The following is an 18,206-nucleotide window of genomic DNA, read 5'->3' on the forward strand; positions in this document are numbered from 1 at the left end:
GTCTTAACTTTTCAAGAACCAATCACAATGGCACCAGCCTCACTTCTGACTGGTGATGACAGAAGAGGAGACATTGGAACCGAAGAGCTTCCTGCCTCAAGCATTCATCTGCGTGTGAGTGTTGCACGATCGTATGAGCATCGCAGCATTGACGTGTCCTTAGAGGCTACTGGGCTGAGCTCAAAGGGTCAGAAGCGTCGTTGGCCAATTCAGATATTTAATCTTTGAATGTGATTATAGCCATTGTAAGAAACTTTTCCTCAATTTTGCCGAATCTGATCACAAGTTGCAAGATTGTTAAATTTAATCCGTAATATCATTATTTTCTATATTTAGAAAGTTTTAGTAAGATGAGCTTGCTAGAGCATTAAGTTCATCTGAAATCTGACATAAATTGTTGTCTTGCGACGTAAATTTATAGAGAGATGGAGAAGTAAAGACAGACAAACTATTCAGACAATTCTAAATATATTTACAGTTAAGGAATTGCTTTTGCCTCTTTATAAAAGTAAGATTAAAATGATCAAAGATGGAAGCTTCTGTCCACTGCCCAAACACTATTACAAATGACGGCTTTTACATTTCTAGTATACTCTGTATTGCTAATCACGTAATTTGTTTGTTATTAACCGTATCCAATAAATAATTTAAAAAAACCTATAGATATATAGTGGATAAGAAATTTAGTTAGAAAGATACAGTTAAAATTAAAGAGTGAAAAAAAGAAAACATTTATTAACGCTTATTAAGACTGACTTAACTTAGATAAATAAGAAAAAGAAACCACAAAGGGATCCATCCGCTCATAGCCTGAGGTGATCACTATAAACTAGAAAGCTAAACATAAAAGCAAACTCTGCAACATAGGATTTACAGATGCTATAGTTGAAGAGAAGTTGGTGTTGCAAATAGAGAAAGATAATCTATGAATCTGTAGGCTCTGTTTTAAGGGGCGCAGCACCTGAGGACGATGCATCGCTTCCATTTTGGTTTTGATTTTGGTTTTGGAGGTAAAGGCTATTTGCTACCATGGAATCGCTGACCAGCCCTGCTTCTACGTCAAAGTTTAGCGTCCTCTTGCGGCTGCTGCTGCTGCTGTGACACCAGACGAAATTGGGTTAGTGATTGGTTTTAAGGAAGAAGCTGATGAGAAATGTTTTTTGTTTTTACTTGTTCAAGCGGTTGTTGATGGCAGATAGGTCCTTTGAAGGGCTCTGGTAAGCATGTGTGCTCTCTCCAACACAAGCATAGTAACTCTTCGAGCTGTGTGAAATAAGAGCATCCATCTGCAAACACACAACACGTGGAAGGTAACCAAACAATCAAGTCACCAACCTCCTCCTCAAGACTTAGTAATAAAGAGTTTGAGTACTAACCTTTGATCCCCGAAGAGGAGAAACATAAACATTGTGCACTGCAGATACTTTTTTAGGGGACATGTCTGGAACACTTGGAAACACAGACACCTTTGGTGATCCGGGACATTGACCTGTAAATCCAAAATAAGATGATTACTTAACTTGGGGATTACATTTATAAACAAAGCTTACGTCTAACAAGTATCTATTTGGAATTTCTTAGTTACCTTCAGGCTTATTATTGGCTTCTACAGACAGGTCGTTTCTCACAGGACCGAGCTCCACCAGCAACGGCTTTACAGCGGGAATAAATATTTCATTGTAGAATGTGATGATGTCAACATGATCTGGCCCTATTCTCTGTTCAAGTCATTGTCACAAATTTCAGTATTCTCCACAGAGTAAAGAGACTTGTTCAGCATCAGGTTAAGAGTGTATATACCCCTTGACGGCGACATTGTAACGAATCCACATAAACGCTGCGGAAAACTAATGGTTTACACTGTGGTTGCTTCCGGTAGTTGTATATAATTTCCCTAAAAGTCAGGCTCATTTGGGATATCTACAAGGCGATTAATAGAAATAAAGTGTAAGCGGAGGAGAAGCCATTATAAACCAGATGACATAAAGTTAAGACCTTTGAATCACTCTACTCACCTTGGCCACTCCATAGAAGCAACAGAGAATGATCTGGTCAATGTGTCGATTGAATAAAAGAGAAGTCCGCTGAGCAAGTACATGTTGGAAGAGACCATATACGTTCTCCCTTATTTGCGATGAAAGCTGTAGTCTTTCCACCATTCCATTGATTCTGACAGCAGCCAATTTATTAATCTGGGAAGAGCCACCATATAGTGAGTAGGACCATTAAAACATTTGTCAGACGAAAATAATGAATCCATACCATGTTTTATAGTACATCCAACCAAACAATTAGTAGTATATCCGAAGATCTCATTGACCTACCTTTGTGAAGAAAATATTGATTCCAGTTTCTGCACAAGTTTCTCCTCCACCTCCTGGGTTGGGCCGTGTTGGGCTGTCGACATAAATCCGGAAAAGGTAAACTTAAGAAGTACAGGGACAACTAAAAAGGTATACTAACTTGCCATTTCTACCCATAATAACTGAAAATGTACCTGGCAAATGCAGACTGCAACGGAGGTGGCAGCATCTTGGATTTCACGTTGCCTAAGGCCAACAGACGATCCTTTACTGGTGATGTAAAGGAATTGCGTTCAACTAGAATGCTGCGGTATTCAGTACATAATCTTTTGGGCGATCTAATCCCCCCATTTTGTCCTATATGGCAGTAAATTTGACAAGTTTGGGTAAGAAAATCACACCATTAACAGCAGGTTACAAAACTGATTTTCTTCAAAAACAAATAAAATTACCTGGACAAGTTTCATGCTTTTGAACAGATGATGCATTATGTACTCCTTCAGAGAAATTAATAAGTGCTGCAATTGCATCCAGAGATGGCATCGGTTCAGCTAGTAACCCGAGCCGATTTATCTCCAATGCAAGCGCTGGCCTAGCAACAATCAGAGAGTTGTACATTGAAGAGCCTTTCTCCCATACCATACTCTCTAGAAGTCGTTCCTCCAGTGAATTCAGATGCCGTCTCAACTCTCTAGGCAGAGAATCCTCATGTCGGATGAAACTCTCTATTACCTTGCTGAGATCAAAAGCTGTGATCCCAGTCCTCTCCAAAACAGCTGGGAACAACATTGTTATGGTTTTGTGGGTAGCCAGTACCAATTCAGCTGAGCAAGCAAGCATGCATCTATGGAACCGCTCATTTGTCAATAAAGAGTTCAGATTATTCGCATGCAAAATCTGAGCTTCTGCTTTACACATTGCCTCAAGAACTCTGTAGTATAACTTGAGAGCTTCTAATCTCCGCTGCTCTGCCCATATGTCATCCATCAAGTCAACAGCTTGCAAACTTCCACCGCCACCAAGGGAACTATTTGGAAATATAGCTTCCAAAATTATGTGTGCTCTTCGTGTGACATCATTAGTTATATCCCTATCACATGACTTAAGAAAATGTTCCAATCCAGGAGAAGGTTGTGGCAGAAGCGGGCATATGACAGTCCTTAGCCACTTGGCGGTTGTCATTGCTGTGCTCACTGGTGTTGCTGTCAACTTGTTAGCACCGCTAATACCATTTGTCTTAGCAGCAGGCGACTTATGAGGAGAAAGTGGGCTTATAAATGTCCTTGCAGGTGAGCCTAAAGCATCAATTTTCCTCTTGACACCAGTAATATTTACAGCTCCTGCAGATATGCTTCCAGATCCAAGTAAGCTATCCTCTTCGTTGATGAATACCCTCTCATCGAGTTCGCCTTTACTACAAAATGCATCATCGTAATCCTTTTCTAGTGTAATCAAGCTAGTTGAGATGGACGTCTCATCCAGTAAACCCTCAAAGTAGGTCAAGCCATCTGCAGTAAAACACCGTATATAATCGAAGAACAATCAGGCAACTGTTCAGTGAACTCACATGACTCTTTAATTGTAGAAGGAAAATGTTTTTAGACTCTACCTGGGTGAATATTATCTAGCTTGTCAGTTTGGCACTCAGATGCTGGAGATGGTTTTTTCTTCAATATTGTTTCTACCAGATTGTTTGCCTTGTCAATTACTATCCTCAACTCATCTTCTGAGGCGTCATATATCTTGCATAGTGACGCAACCAAGTCTACATCTTTGTCGCCTTTCTTAACTGAGATTCATCACATAATGAAAATAGAGGATAAACATTCCATGCTGCCATGCTTATCAGGAGAGAAGAAAAAATAAACACTCACCAAAACGAGAAGAATCTTGGAAGCTGAAATTTCTATACCGACAAGGCACATGTATGATCAAAATAGCCTGATAAGATAAAAAGGAGTTAGCCTACACTTAACTACATTATTTAATATGAGGTGTCTTTCAAATAGTAATGTACAGCAAGACTAAAATGAATGACAGATTAGGGAGAGTATCACAGGTAGTCACTAACCAATATAGAAACTAGGCCATTTGAGCATGTCACGAGGTCCTTAAATCGACTAAACGCATGGTTTCGGAGTGCCAAAAATAGTAGCCATCCAAAACGATAACTCTCAGGCAAATAGCTAGAAGAGTTCGCAGAGTTCTTTTCTGCGTTTGCATCATATGTCAAGAAGAATTCCCCGTACCCACGTTTATAGTGTCTGTTACCAAGGAAAGGTACCAAAAACATCATACTTAACAAGTCCTTAAAACAATTCACTGAAATATTCACATAAACCAGAAATCTGTAAATTTAAATTTAAATTAACAGAAATTTGAAACAATACTGCAAGCCTATCTTCTGATTATTGCATAGGAAGAAAAATTTGCTTCTTAGTATCAGGTCTAAAAAATGGAATCTATGTCAACCACTATTACTACACAAATCAGAAGAAAAAAAAATGTAAAAGAGTGCAACAAAGGAAGGGAGCTAAACTCACTTGCTTAGAAGGGTAAGATGCACAAAGTTTGCCTGCAACTCCTTTGCCTAGTAAGTAAAAATTAGCAATAAGTAAAGTAACACAGGTTAAGAGAAGCATATTTAACAACACTGATAGATTAAAAATAAGAGTAAATATAAAGAAGTTGGGCAGTACCTGAAGTCTGTTCTCCCAGTCTGCGCCATAAAGTTCACCTAGTACAGATCCAGCCTTGACCACAAACTGAGGTAACTCTTTGAAAAAATCCACAATACTGAAAACAGGAAAAAGGAATAAAATCACTTCAAATGAACTAAAGAATGGTAAGGAAGGACGAAAATGAGCATTACATACTTAAGCTTAAGAGCCCTCAGTATCTGACATAGATTAAACCCATTATCACCAGACCCTGACTGACCATCCCCATCTTTTCTCACACTAAGCCTCTTCACTGAATAGAGGATAAAAGCAAACCAGTACCTCTCTACTTCCTCCCTCTAATAAGAAGAGAAAATACAGAATTTAGTCATAGTGAACCACACAGTTAACTGATAAAGAAGAAGGTAAGAGACAAAAAAGAAGTAAATTTCACCGTTCCACTTCCAATGTTAGACATGTTTGCTGACAGAATTCGTTTGGTTTCTGTAAACAACTTCAAAGCTTCGTCACAAGTGCTCCCATCAAGAGATAAAACTTTCTGTAAATAAGAAATCAACTCCAGGGATTAGATCTAGTCATAAAAAAAACTACGGGAGAAGTCAACAACATGCAACGAGATGACCAAAGACAGTAAGTAACAAACCTCGCATATGTCCAATAGAGAGGCGTCACTTCTTTTCCCATTAGGGTCAATGGGCGGGGTCACTGGAGGTTGAACTTCTTCCATAGTCTCCAATGCAGCTGAAAACATGAAAAATTAAGCTAATTGTACCTCCAATTAAACTGTTCAACTTTTTTAAAAAAAGACTTGATGATTTAATCATACATTGAACTTCAATAGAAACCACATCAAACCCATACAGAAGAAGACACCGAAACAAATATGTGAAAAACAAACTCGCAAATTTCCCAAATTCAGAAAATACGCAAATTTGGGGGAGAACAAAAAAAAAAAAAAAAAAAAAAAAAAAAAAAGAGAAATTGGGAACTAATCTCAAAACCTCAACTTTGGAAAAAATTACCCAAATTTTTAATTAAAATTCTCTCGAAGTTGCAATCGAATTATCGAATAGAGAAAGATCCAATTAGAAAAGAAAAAAAAAACAAATTCAGATTAAACCCACACAGAAAACAAAATTCGAATCAAAGGATAAGTAGAAGAAAAAAAGAGAAAGATCTTACCTTTTTTTTTAAAGCTGTAACACAGATCCCAAAAAACCAAACGCCTCCGATTAAAAAGCTGAGCAGAAGATCTAATTTTTCTTTTAAGAACTCACACTGGTAACGCCGACGAATTCAGAAGAACCACTGGAAAAAAAAAGAAGCGAGAGATCTCCGTAAATCCTATGAACAAAAATTAGCCCTCTTCTCTCTATCTTCTTCACCTGACTCGACTCTTTCTCTTTCTCTCTCTCTCTCTCTCTCTCTAGAATGGGGTCTGATTATGCGGCAAACCCTAAAAAAGGATATAATCTCGCGCGGGAAAAACAACACGGCGGATACATACACATGCGTATACAATTATATACGCGTACTTACTTTCCACTCATAACTCGACACGTACCCATCTATGACCCAATTTTACCGCCAAACCCTTACTTACTGTTTGCGTGAAACGCTGGGAGGGAAAAAGATTCGCCGTCACGGCGAGGGTTAAAACAGACGGAAGTGGGCCCATTAACGCCGTCTGGGTTTTCGTGGCCGCGACAAAGCCTCGTGAGAGTTATGATTGGGCCCACTTTCATACGACGTCGCTTGCTTAAGTTTTGGATCTCGCGTTTGGTTGCAGGAGTAGGAGTATACTTATTCGCGGATGGATTTAGATTTAAGTCTTCTCTTGGTCTTCTTCGAGTGTGAGTGGATGCACTAATCATAGGAACAGATATTATCATCATGGCGTCACCATCTGATCAGACGGCGAAGATTATCGACGGCAAGGAGATTGCTCATACCATCAGATCAGAGATCGCCGAGGAAGTTCGCGGTCTATCTGAGAAACACGGCAAGGTATAATAGGACGCATCTTATGTATGATGAATCACAGTTTCTTAATCTTGATATGTCTCTCTTCTTTTTCTAAACGAAGCGTGATTGATTGATCATAAGATGTTGTTAGCTCCATTTTAGTTAAATCAATGAATGATTTGTTACTTCAAAGATGTTGAGCGAAGATTTTAGTTAAATCAGTGTTCTGCAAAGATTTGTTTTTTGTTGCCTTTGGTGTGAACTCTTTTCACTGTTCTCTTGTTTTGCTGGATCTTTGACCTGTCTGTATTACTTCAAGTAGAATACTGTTATGTCTAAATATCAGACATAACATGTGTGCTAAGTTTATAACTTTATATAGTTTGGTATCCTTGTAATGAAGTAGAAGGGAAGAGAGAGAGTGTAAAAGAATGGTTGAATCGATAGTGTTACAATTGTGACACTCTTTTTATATAGTTTCAAGAATACTGGCACAAATCTTGGTTTTTACCTTTCGTGCAGGTCCCAGGACTAGCGGTAGTTATTGTTGGGGATCGAAAGGATTCACAGACCTATGTGAACACAAAGAGGAAAGCATGCGCTGAGGTCGGGATTAAGTCATTTGATGTGGGCCTACCTGAGGAAGTTTCTGAAGCTGATCTTATTACCAAAGTTCATGAACTCAATTCAAACCCCGATATCCATGGTTAGCTGTTCTGTACATGATGCTTATCATTGAATTATGAATGACAACTTTAATGCTTAAATCCAGGTCTGTCGTTTTAGTAAATGGGAACATCCTTGCTCACCTGTACTTGATTTGCAGGCATATTAGTTCAACTCCCATTGCCGAAACATATTAATGAGGAGAATGTTTTGGGTGCAATCAGCATTGATAAAGATGTTGATGGCTTCCATCCTTTGAATATTGGTAAGCTAGCCATGAAAGGCAGAGAACCACTCTTCCTTCCTTGCACCCCAAAGGTACTGCTCCTTCTTTGCATGTAGACTTGAGTCTCTTCCAAGAAAATTGTCGGCTAGAAATTTCTGTCAAGTGTTTCTTCTAGCTCAACAATGATGAGGTGATTTGTTGTGTGCACAGGGATGTTTGGAACTCTTAGCGAGAAGCGGTGTACAGATAAAGGGGCAAAGAGCAGTTGTTGTAGGTCGGAGTAATATTGTTGGTTTACCCGTTTCACTTCTATTGCTCAAGGCTGATGCTACTGTCAGCATTGTACATTCTCACACCAAGGATCCTGAGGCTATCATCCGCGAAGCTGACATTGTTATTGCTGCATGCGGACAAGCCCACATGGTGATTTCACTCTTTTTCATTGTCTATTAGATCAAAATCCAATCTACCTCATGTAGATTAATGTGTATAGTTTTATCAATTCTTAAACACTCTCGTTTTCACTTTTCAGATTAAGGGCAACTGGATAAAGCCAGGGGCTGCGGTAATTGATGTTGGAACTAACGCAGTCAGCGACCCGAGTAAGAAATCAGGATACCGGTTGGTTGGAGATGTTGATTTCGCAGAAGCTTCTAAAGTTGCAGGTTTTATTACGCCTGTCCCTGGTGGTGTTGGCCCAATGACAGTTGCAATGCTTCTCAGAAACACAGTAGACGGTGCCAAGCGGGTCTTTGGCCAGTAAAATATCCCACTGTTTGTAATAAAGAACCTGAGTTTCTCCATTCTGTAATTGTGTGTACTTGGCTTGATGACATTTTTCCTCTCAAATAAATTGAAATTGGCATTGTCTTTGGATTACTTGATATCATTTTGCAAGTTTAATTCCCTAAAATTAATATAGCATGAGAGTGGCATCATACGACTCAATCCGTAAGTTTCTTATCCGCAGTGAGTCAGTGACTCAAGATCATGTATGATATACATTGAAAATCTAAAGCGTATGTGATTCCCTTTCAGTAAGAGATTTAACATTAACACAATGAATATTAAGTCAAAAGCAAGCTCAAGGTATGGCAAACTTCTAATAACATGGGATGCTACAAGCGAAATTAAAGCTCTCATATCTGAAATAGATAACAGTGTAATTGCGTACCACGACAATGGTGGAAGCCTTTGGAATTAACTAATCATGCTTTCTGCAGTTGAAAAAAGAGCATGCTTTGTAAGTAAAAACGACTAATGCAAAAAAAAAGGAGAAGAATGGTATCTAAAATTGTGAAATCTAAACCTGCACTGGGAGATACAGCTTGAATTCCGGAGGAAGCTCCTCTTCTGAGTAGAGACGGTCAGCAAAATATATGCGCCTGAGGCGGCAGTTGGCATGAATCTGAACTCGCAATGTCTCAGCATAATTAGTCCCATAAGCTCTCCTAGTAAGATCAGCTAAGTTAAGCTGGATTTGATTCCAGCCTTCGTCCATCTTGAGTGGCATTGTGCAAATATACGGCTTTACTCTAGTGACAGCCTGCAAAAAATTGTTCAACAGAAAACAGGGTTTTAGAATACAGAACATGCAGCGGATTTAATGTAGTGACAAGAACTGTATCTAATAGAGTTACACATCCTGCAAGCTTATCCAAAGATTAGATGATTGGTATCTTTCCGAGAAACATAGCAGTATAAACTAAAAACTAACAAGCGGCCTACTAATCTATTGATATAAACTAAGACATTGATTAGAAATTGCTTGAAGAAAATAGCAGAGCATCGAAACTACAGTAGGAGGCTTCCTGATCAGATGAAATTCAAAAAAATAGTGAAGAAGACTGAAAAAGCAAAGGGAAAGACATACAGACTTGAAAGTTAGAAGCTCTGAAACGGCGGCGCACATTCTTGTCATCCAGAATTTGAATCTCGAATGAGAAATATTTCTTCATATTCTTCACAACCAAGACCAAAAAAGGAAGTTTGATACCAAGAGTAGCGGAAAGATCAGCAGGACATGTAATGTATGTAGACTGGATGTTAGATCCAACTACTTCAAGCACATTGGATTGGATCTCATCATCATGGTAACGCTTCACATGGCCATCCACAACTATTAATCACAAGAAACAAAAGTAAAGATACTTTAGCTAAACCCTAAATTTTGATCAACTTCTTGAAAAATTCCAGCTCAGATAATTTTTGTTACCCAAGTTCAAGGCTTTGTGGGGACAAAAATCACACTACCTAAGATTCAATTTACGTAAAAAAAATTAGAAAACACAAGCTTACCTTCTTTATCCCATATCTGAAGAGGCTTGCTTCTGCAAAAACAAAAAAAAAAAAAAAAAAATCAAAACCCTTCCATAATTAAGAACATATCAACCGATGCGAATAAATTCAAGGGATAACGAAAGCATACCCTAGACTGTACAAAATAGACAGAAACCCAGACTGAAACGTGTTCTTGAACATCTTACTGCTTCTTCTCCGACTCCGACAAGACGAAGCTCGTAACTCGTGTGGTATTATAATGAAGGTCTCAATGGGCCGTAAACAAATAAATATTTCTGCAACCAAATTATTTGTTTTTAAGGATTAGGCCTCGGCCCATTAGTCCTTCCACCGCACTCTTTTGAGTGAAAGAAAAAGCATTAGATGCCATTTATATCCAATATAATATGCGGTTCAGAAACGTGGAATTCCACCCGCTAATCACATGCCACGTGTCCTATTCTCCACAAAGAAAGTGCCACGTGTAAACAAGATATCAGCCAAGAAAGACACGTCTCGGTGCGGGAATGACTAGTTTATCCTCTTAACAACCGCGTTATCCTCTCACTAAAGAAGCGTTATCCTCTCACTAAAGAAGAAGGTCATTTTCGGAATGACAGAAAAGTAGGGGTCATAAAATTCCGCAACTTGCACAGTTTTTTTAATTTTCCTTTGCCGACTTTGGAGACAATAAAAGATATAATCGTACACGTGGACCAATGAGAAGAGTGGTTTAGATGGAGGAAAGATCTGAGCCACAAATCTTGTCTATGAATTCTGAGCCACGAAAACAAGATCTACCTCACGCGCCATTTTTTGCTCACGCGCTTCTCTCTTTTCCCTTACTTGTGTTGTGTGTGCTGCCATCTTTTCTCTTACCTCCTCGGAAGTTGAAGCAATACAAACAAAAAAAAAAACACTATTCGTCTTCTCTCTCTCTCTCTCTTCTTTGGTCTTGTTATTAGTATTTGCTTACAGTTGAAGAATCAAAAAGTTTCTCTTGATCTTTGAACCAATCATCTGATAGTTTTCTGATCGTAATTCTCTATAAAGTAAGTTTCTTCTCTTTTTCTTGTTTAGATTTGAATCAATCCATTTAGATTTTGGGATTTGTTCTGAAAGTAGTGAGCTTTTGATTTTGTTGTCAATCAGGTTGATAGAATCGATCGATTTGATTATGGATTGTTATGCTGGAAGGAATTTTGAAGAGCTTATTGTGCCTAGTTACCAAGAATCGTCATCAGAGACATACCCATCTACTGGTATGTGGGGTGGATGGAGCATGAGCTCTCCTCAAGCTGCTCAGAAATGTTTCGATTACGATGGTTTTAATGGAGAAGGTTTGATGTATAGTCAGATGGGTATGAGGACGAGTGAAGAAGAAGAAGAGTCTAAGAGATCAAAGGCTTTCTACGGTGCTTCTTCACTTCATGACTTCGAAGGAATCGAACACATGGATGATATGTTCTTGTACGGCCCCCTCAATTCTTTTTTTACTTACCATCTTCCTACTTTTCTTGTGTTTTCCGATCTAATTGTTCTCTTTGGTTTTTCCGGTTTTTACTGAAGAAGTTCAATTTTGGAGGATGTTCAAGAGGATGATGGAGATGTACATCGAGCAACCAGCAGCAATAACAGTGTCGGTTCTTCTATGTATGGTGGTAGGGAAGTCCCTATGTTCCATTGTCATGATGACATGTCTTTCAAGGTAAGATATTGTTCTTACATGGTGTTACAGTTATCTATTTGTTGCTTAATCTGTGGTGGTTTCTTGTAAGTTTAGAGATTCTGATTATTAATCTTTTTGTTTCTGGTTGAAGGAGGAAGCTCCATTTACAATCTCGGATCTCTCTGAAGACAACAACATGTTAGATTCGAACTATGGGGATGAACTGTCTTCCGAAGAACTCGTGTTGCAGGATCTACAAAGGGCTTCACAAAAGGTGAGTTACTGACGATTTTGCCTACAACCTTTTAACCTTACATTTGATATTCCCAGTCATTGGACTTGCTTTGTAGGTTTTGTCTTAAAAAGAAACTTTTTTTGCTCTATAGTTAACCGATGAGACACGCAGATGTTTCCGGGATACCTTTTACCGACTTGCAAGGAGTTCACAAGATAAATCGGATTCAGTCAGCACTAACTCAGAAGAGCTGCTTATGCAAACGTCCAGATATGATGATTATGGTGATGGAAACAGGTACAGGTCTTATCTTCTTTTTCTGATCTATACTTGAAAGGAATTCGTCTGAGTATTCATAGGATCAAAGTCTATATTTTCTTCTGGACCTATAGATTCCTATGATAATAGCTTGCTCAAATAAAAGATTCCTATGATGATACTGATCAAAGTGACAGTTATTTGATTGCAGGTTGAATAGAGAAGAAGAGATAGAATCTGAAACGAATTCAATCGATAGAGCCATTGCAAACCTCACATTCAACAAAATGGAATCCAACATAAGCAATTTTCCTCTACCGGAAAGAGTACAGTAGGTGCCGCTGATCAAGATCAACGATTGGCCCCTCATCACCCTCCTATGAAGTCTTCTGTTACCATACGTGTATAAATATGTGTATATATAGATGCTTATTGTTGCAAGCTTCAGTTTTGATCTGTTAAAAGAATCTGGTCCCTTTTAATTCCTGCAGTCTGGTTTCTACAAACAATGCCTAATGGCCTTAAGACTTACTTCTCAATATGAATAAGAGCATCATGTTACAGTGTAAACCTAAGCATTGACTCAACCATAACCAGTTGGAATCCTGGAAACAATACTCATTGATATTGAATAAACAATCAGGAAAATTTTCGAGTTTTGTAAGATTCGAGCAAACCCACAAAAAAGCAAAATATAAAACAGGAAGCAGGAGGAGCCAATGAAAATTTCCATGTGACATACATAGTTTGGCTCAGAGCAAAACCCTGCGCCTGTATTTAAAAGGTCAAAAGCCAATGCGATCATCTAATTTTGACTGCCTCCACTTCATAGACAAGCCATGCGTTCTTAGGCACCTGTTCCTTCAATCCCTTTTTTGAGTACCTGTGTTTATCACATCCAGAGCAAGAGACACAACACAGGAATGTAAACTCCGTTATATTATGCTGAGATTAATCATATACACACGTTTAACTAAAACCATTATGGCATACCCGAGGGATGGCGGAATTATTAGTCTTCTCTTATCTCCAACTCGCATCCCTGAGAATTAGAAATGCAGCCGTATTCTTTAAAAGGTACCAAAATTTATGAATTTAAGTTGAAATCATCTATGAGTTAAGCCACTATACCTTCAACACCAATGCTGAGACCTTTTATGACATTTTCTTCACCTGCAGGCAGCATTATAATTAATGATAAAACAAAAACTAATCATGTACGAGGATGAGAGAAACAGCAACTATAGTGAGGATTCTACGATCTAAAGAATCTTTACCTAAGCGGAATCTTAGTGGAGCTTCTCCCAAGTTTGATTCAAACAATTTCCCGGTGTCTTTCAACTTGCCAGTATAGAGTATACTGACCTGAAACAACCATCAATCGTCTTAAAGAACTCCCACCTAATGGTGCTGGTAATTGAGACAGCATCAAGATATCACACGAAAGTAGACTAAAATGTCAAAACTACTTACCTTTTTCCCTTTAACAGCTGATTTTCCATCTAACGATCCTTTTTCAATTTCTTCAATGGTCACTTCAGGTTCTTTCACAATGTTCCTATTCATTATGAAAAATACAATTTATAGGACTAGTTTATATGCTAAATACCAATTAAACTCAAAATAGTATCCACTCAACCCCAAAAGAAAAACTAAAAGAGACAACTTTAGCAGAAAATCTGAGGAAATCCCTTTTCTAGTGATTTCTTTGTATCAGCTTCTTTCTCTGAGTTCCTATTTGTTATACAACTTCTACGACTAATATCCACTCAAACCCAAAAGAATAACTAAGAGAGACAACTTTGGCAGAAGCTTGTCTCAGGAAGAACTAATTCATCAGACCATTACCTTGTATTTGCAGATAATTATATTTCTTTCTACCATAACTGAAGTTTCTACCCAAGTAACAAGGTAAGACTCACTTGTCAATTGCTTGTTTCTTCTTCTCAGAACATTCAACTAGATTTTCTGGGACATCTGTAGTCTCCTCTCTCCTATCCCTTTTCCTCTTTTTCTTTGATAGAATTGCATCATCATTCTGAGAGGGTAATACATCACTTGATGATTTGATCCCCCTGTCATGTGCGAGAGATGATGATATGTTAATTGAAATTTAAACAGGGAGCTTTTTATACCAATTGAGGAAATATGTGCATTTAACAATGATACCAACTTTCTAATAATTGGGGATAAACCATTTGTATACAAAACGTCAAATTCTGAAGAATAGGAGTAACATTTTCACTTCCACTAGATAAGAACCACCCAGTAAGAACACATGACCAATCATTTAACACTGACGACTAATTTAAGTGTATAATCAAGTTAAATATCGACCCACTTATATAATAAACAGCAACAAATTCCGGGATTTAAATTAAACGTAGCATCTTCCACAATCCAGAACAGCTAGAAGGTAGCATTATCTGTTCAGTAGTATGGTACCACTTACTTGTCAGTAGCTGGCTTCTCATTCTGAAGACTTTCAGGCATATTTTTCTCCTCTCCATCATCTAAATTAATTGTAGCTGAACTCTTAGACCTTTCCTTGTTTCTTTTTTTCTTCGAAAGAATTTTACACCCTTTCTGAACGGGAGAAAGTTTAACATCACCCAATGTTTTATCCTCCCTGGCATATTAAACATATTACATTTGTAGAAGGTTAAAATTTGTTCTATAGTGGATGAAACTTACTTACCTTTTATCCAGAGTTTTGTGAGTATCAGCTCTTGCTTCTGATGTCTTCTCACACTTGCCATTAGACTCAACATTTTCTAAAGTCGAACTTCTTGCCTTCGACCTCGTAACCCTTGAAGACAGAGGACTCTCTGAAGGAAGAACCTTCGGGATCTTGTGCTCATTACCATTATTAAGTATTTCTACAGAATCCTCATTGCTAGAATCATCATCTCTAGCCGAGGTCTCATCCGATTCTGAATCAGAGACTTGAAACTTCTTCCTTAGTCTTCTACCTTCTCCATTTTTCTTCTTGTCTTTTGTTTTAGCTGCCATCTCCTTAATAGATACTGGAAAGGAGACAAGATTAAGAAGAAATGGACTTGAGTATCAGAAATAATTAAAGTGCAAATGCCTAATCTAATTTCATGTAAAAAACCAGGAGATGCAGATGAATACAAGCACCAAAGACACTAATAAAGAGATTCACACTATACGTCTCAAAGTCCCATACAACTATAGTCTAGGAAAAGGCTGCAGAACAATATCCATAAACAAGCCGTCAAGCACAGTAAGAGAAAAAAAAAAAAATAACTCTGAAGATACAACTATTTATTTAAGCTTAACTCCACAAAGCAAACATAACATAGAACTTCAAAGTTAGAAGACACCGTAAAACAAGAAGGGGAATGGCATACTTTCATCATCATCAGAACTAGACACATGTGAACCACGGCCACAAGGTTCGTCATCATTTATGAAACTATCACTGTAGTCATAATCATCACTGCTACCTTTCTCCATGTCTGTGTCAACAATGTCTTCTCCATATGACTCCCTATTGGATTAAGTCAAGGATACAAATAACAATCTACAGAACCAATAATCCATACTCACTTAAATCTATAAGTTCGATAAGAGGATACGATTCACTATCATTTAGCCTAAAACTGGCACTCTTCCCCAGGAAGTAGCCAGTGAGGTGAATGCTCCGAGGTCCGATGACAGAGAAGATAACTTCATCAGCTTCTTCAAACTCCAGATTCAGTTGGCAAGTATCAACCTTTTCAGGAGTCAAGACGCATAAGAAGAGGGGACTCTTGTTCCCAACGATACACTGAAGAATGCTTCTGTTTGTTGCACTACCAAGCCCCAATGTCGCCTAAACCAAAGACAACCAAGGATCAGCCAAGTCCACTAAGTTTTCAATTAAGAAGTAACAAAGTTACAAAAGCAATTCGCCTAAAACTCCACTATAAGTTGCATAACAATCTCCCTAACCTAATTGATGTGTATATAAACTTCAAATCACGTTTAAACACGCCCAAATCAAGAGAAGTTCATAAGAAATTGATCAAAACAAGCGTCCAAAGTAGAAAGTCTGAAAAGAAGAAAATCAACAAAGCTAATTAAGGGTGGAATAATAAGATTAAGGACCTGGGAAAGGTGAAGTCTTCTGATTCCTGTTGATTCATTAGCCTTAAGAGTGAAAGCTTTAGATGGCTTCACTTCAACTCCTGCAACACACACACACAAAATCTTTTCATCAACACCCAACTCCAGGGAAAATTTTAAAAAAAAAATTAGGTCTTTTTTTACTCAATCCGTGGTTGTTAAAAAGCAAAGGAACCAGTGAACCCACCCCAAAAAGCCATGGAATTTGGTCAAGGAATTAAGGAGAATCGTACAAGAAAAAGAGACAAAGAGACTGCAACGCCGACCCTTTGGGTTTCTGTTTCTTCGTTCTGTAACGAGAGGTTTTTGTTGGCTCGAGGGTTTTATTTCTTTTTGCCGCCCTTATTTATTGTTAATGCCCATTGGGTTTTTCAATTTGACAAGGAAGAAGAAGAAAAAAAGGAACGTTTCAAAATATGGAATTTATGTCCAAAAAAAGATGTCGAGAAATTTATGTCAAAAAAGAATCGAAATTGAAGTTTTGTTTTATAATCTACTCATAAAGTATATTAATCATTGTAAAAGATCACATAATTAATCTTGTTATACATTTTGCAAGGCGTTACGCAATTGAAGTTGGCTATGAATTATGATGTATGTGGCCAGCAAGTTCTAGTTAACAACTTCCAAACATGATTTCAATGCTTATAAGTTTCAGTTACATTGTCTTAGGAAAATGCACTAATCTCATCTTCAACTTGACTACAAAGAAAACATAACAAACATCGATCGCATTTGTATCAAATTTTCTTGAACATTCCGATCCAGAATTTGAAAATTACTTAACAAGAACAACAACAAACTCACTCCAAAAGTGAGATCCTTTACTTGTCAAATCTCTTATATATCCATAATATTGAAATTTCTGTGAGTATACAAAATTACATAAATAGAGAACTTTAACAAAAGCAAGATTCAAACACACATCTCATGTGTTCTGTTTCCTTCAATCCTTTGGCCAAACACTAACCTTCTCCTTCTGAACCTTGACAAACATAGCAGAAACAGCCGCAACGAAATAGATCTGAAGAAACACCACAGAAGGCGTGTGATAATTCAATACACTCTTACCCGTCGCAAGCTCAACAAGAAGCAATGCCATGAGTCCTAATCCCGCAATCCTCCCGTTGATCCTTTCACTGTACGGGCTAAACCCTAATTCCACTTTCAACCCACCTGAAACAGCCTCTTTTAAGCTTACCGGCGGCAGATACATTCCCGTGCCTTTCGACGGAGACCCGCTTGATGACCCTTTCTTCGATTTTCTCACTTCTGCTTTCTTACCCGTACCGCTTCGGTATCTGAGTCTGATGTTCGAGAGACGAGACTCGAATTGATCAGGATCGGTGCCGGATTCGGATTGAGTTGTTTCAGGGTCGGGTTGAGTCTCTTCCGTGGACTCAACGTCGGTGGCGCGGACGGTGAAGAGTCTCGAAGCATTGAACTTTCCGGCGGGAATCAAGCGGAGAGATGGGAATGGGTTCGTGATTCGTAGAGGTGTTATTGCCATTCTTTGTTTTCAGAGCTTCGCGTCTCTCTCTCTATCACTCTCTCCTCCTATAACCCTCTTTGGATAAGAATTTTTTCTTTTTTCTTATTTTTTTAGTTTTTTTTTTCTTTAATTGACATTCTGGTTTTAATTTTATAAAAACTATATAGTATAAATTTTTTGTGGTGTACATTTTTCTAAATTGTTTTATTATTATCAGGTGATTAGTGAACCTCCACTTAACTTTCTCGAGCCAAAAAAAACAACACCACTAAATTTACAGATTCCTTAAACAATGGACTT

General features: G+C 38.1%; 7 protein-coding genes across 10 annotated transcripts in view; 3 read left to right on the forward strand and 4 right to left on the reverse strand.

Moving 5' to 3' along the window:
- LOC104776442 (probable protein arginine N-methyltransferase 3) overlaps positions 1-331 on the forward strand; it is a 3,463-nt gene extending 3,132 nt beyond the window's left edge. Inside the window, exon 8 of the mRNA XM_010500530.2 lies at positions 53-331. Within this exon, the coding sequence (XP_010498832.1) occupies positions 53-228 (176 nt within the window). The 3' untranslated portion in view covers positions 229-331. The remainder of the gene's footprint in view (positions 1-52) is intronic.
- On the reverse strand, positions 708-6,467 carry LOC104776460 (retinoblastoma-related protein 1-like). Of its 2 annotated transcripts, XM_010500542.2 has the most exons (18): positions 6,167-6,467; positions 5,628-5,725; positions 5,418-5,522; positions 5,180-5,322; positions 5,003-5,099; positions 4,847-4,893; positions 4,375-4,567; positions 4,178-4,244; positions 3,913-4,092; positions 2,756-3,811; positions 2,498-2,660; positions 2,325-2,397; positions 2,016-2,192; positions 1,801-1,920; positions 1,586-1,718; positions 1,377-1,489; positions 1,171-1,286; positions 708-1,095 (listed from the first exon to the last, which is right to left on the reverse strand). In XM_010500542.2, the coding sequence occupies exons 2-18, from the start codon at positions 5,709-5,711 to the stop codon at positions 924-926; spliced, it is 3,039 nt and encodes a 1,012-aa protein (XP_010498844.1). In that variant the 5' UTR covers positions 5,712-5,725; positions 6,167-6,467; the 3' UTR covers positions 708-923. The 2 variants fall into 2 exon arrangements, with proteins under 2 accessions (XP_010498844.1, XP_019101328.1); XM_019245783.1 differs by lacking the exon at positions 6,167-6,467 and having other exon boundaries at positions 708-1,092; positions 5,628-5,711.
- Positions 6,803-8,725, forward strand: LOC104776476 (bifunctional protein FolD 2). The gene is made up of 5 exons (XM_010500561.2): positions 6,803-6,991; positions 7,472-7,655; positions 7,776-7,933; positions 8,052-8,264; positions 8,374-8,725. Exons 1-5 carry the CDS (start codon positions 6,878-6,880, stop codon positions 8,602-8,604), a joined length of 900 nt encoding a protein of 299 aa, XP_010498863.1. The 5' UTR covers positions 6,803-6,877; the 3' UTR covers positions 8,605-8,725.
- On the reverse strand, positions 8,828-10,458 carry LOC104776483 (cilia- and flagella-associated protein 20). Its single transcript, XM_010500570.2, has 5 exons — positions 10,270-10,458; positions 10,140-10,171; positions 9,719-9,960; positions 9,151-9,387; positions 8,828-9,058 (listed from the first exon to the last, which is right to left on the reverse strand). Exons 1-5 carry the CDS (start codon positions 10,320-10,322, stop codon positions 9,050-9,052), a joined length of 573 nt encoding a protein of 190 aa, XP_010498872.1. The 5' UTR covers positions 10,323-10,458; the 3' UTR covers positions 8,828-9,049.
- LOC104776502 (protein LNK3-like) lies at positions 10,990-12,853 on the forward strand. Of its 3 annotated transcripts, none has more exons than XM_010500596.2 (6): positions 10,990-11,173; positions 11,274-11,591; positions 11,694-11,829; positions 11,942-12,064; positions 12,177-12,322; positions 12,495-12,853. In XM_010500596.2, exons 2-6 carry the CDS (start codon positions 11,299-11,301, stop codon positions 12,616-12,618), a joined length of 822 nt encoding a protein of 273 aa, XP_010498898.1. In that variant the 5' UTR covers positions 10,990-11,173; positions 11,274-11,298; the 3' UTR covers positions 12,619-12,853. The 3 variants fall into 3 exon arrangements, with proteins under 3 accessions (XP_010498898.1, XP_010498891.1, XP_010498906.1); XM_010500589.1 differs by having other exon boundaries at positions 10,996-11,173; positions 11,691-11,829; XM_010500604.1 differs by having other exon boundaries at positions 10,996-11,173; positions 11,691-11,829; positions 12,481-12,610.
- On the reverse strand, positions 12,894-16,741 carry LOC104776493 (peptidyl-prolyl cis-trans isomerase FKBP43-like). Its single transcript, XM_010500578.2, has 12 exons — positions 16,602-16,741; positions 16,397-16,476; positions 15,886-16,121; positions 15,658-15,797; positions 14,982-15,309; positions 14,736-14,912; positions 14,206-14,358; positions 13,757-13,841; positions 13,561-13,648; positions 13,415-13,456; positions 13,277-13,325; positions 12,894-13,166 (listed from the first exon to the last, which is right to left on the reverse strand). Exons 1-12 carry the CDS (start codon positions 16,612-16,614, stop codon positions 13,085-13,087), a joined length of 1,473 nt encoding a protein of 490 aa, XP_010498880.1. The 5' UTR covers positions 16,615-16,741; the 3' UTR covers positions 12,894-13,084.
- LOC104776522 lies at positions 17,149-18,015 on the reverse strand. The gene has a single exon (XM_010500615.2). The coding sequence runs from the start codon at positions 17,922-17,924 to the stop codon at positions 17,361-17,363; it is 564 nt and encodes a 187-aa protein (XP_010498917.1). The 5' UTR covers positions 17,925-18,015; the 3' UTR covers positions 17,149-17,360.

The sequence above is a fragment of the Camelina sativa genome, chromosome 1, assembly GCF_000633955.1.
Source record: "Camelina sativa cultivar DH55 chromosome 1, Cs, whole genome shotgun sequence".
In the NCBI taxonomy this organism is placed as follows: domain Eukaryota; kingdom Viridiplantae; phylum Streptophyta; class Magnoliopsida; order Brassicales; family Brassicaceae; genus Camelina; species Camelina sativa.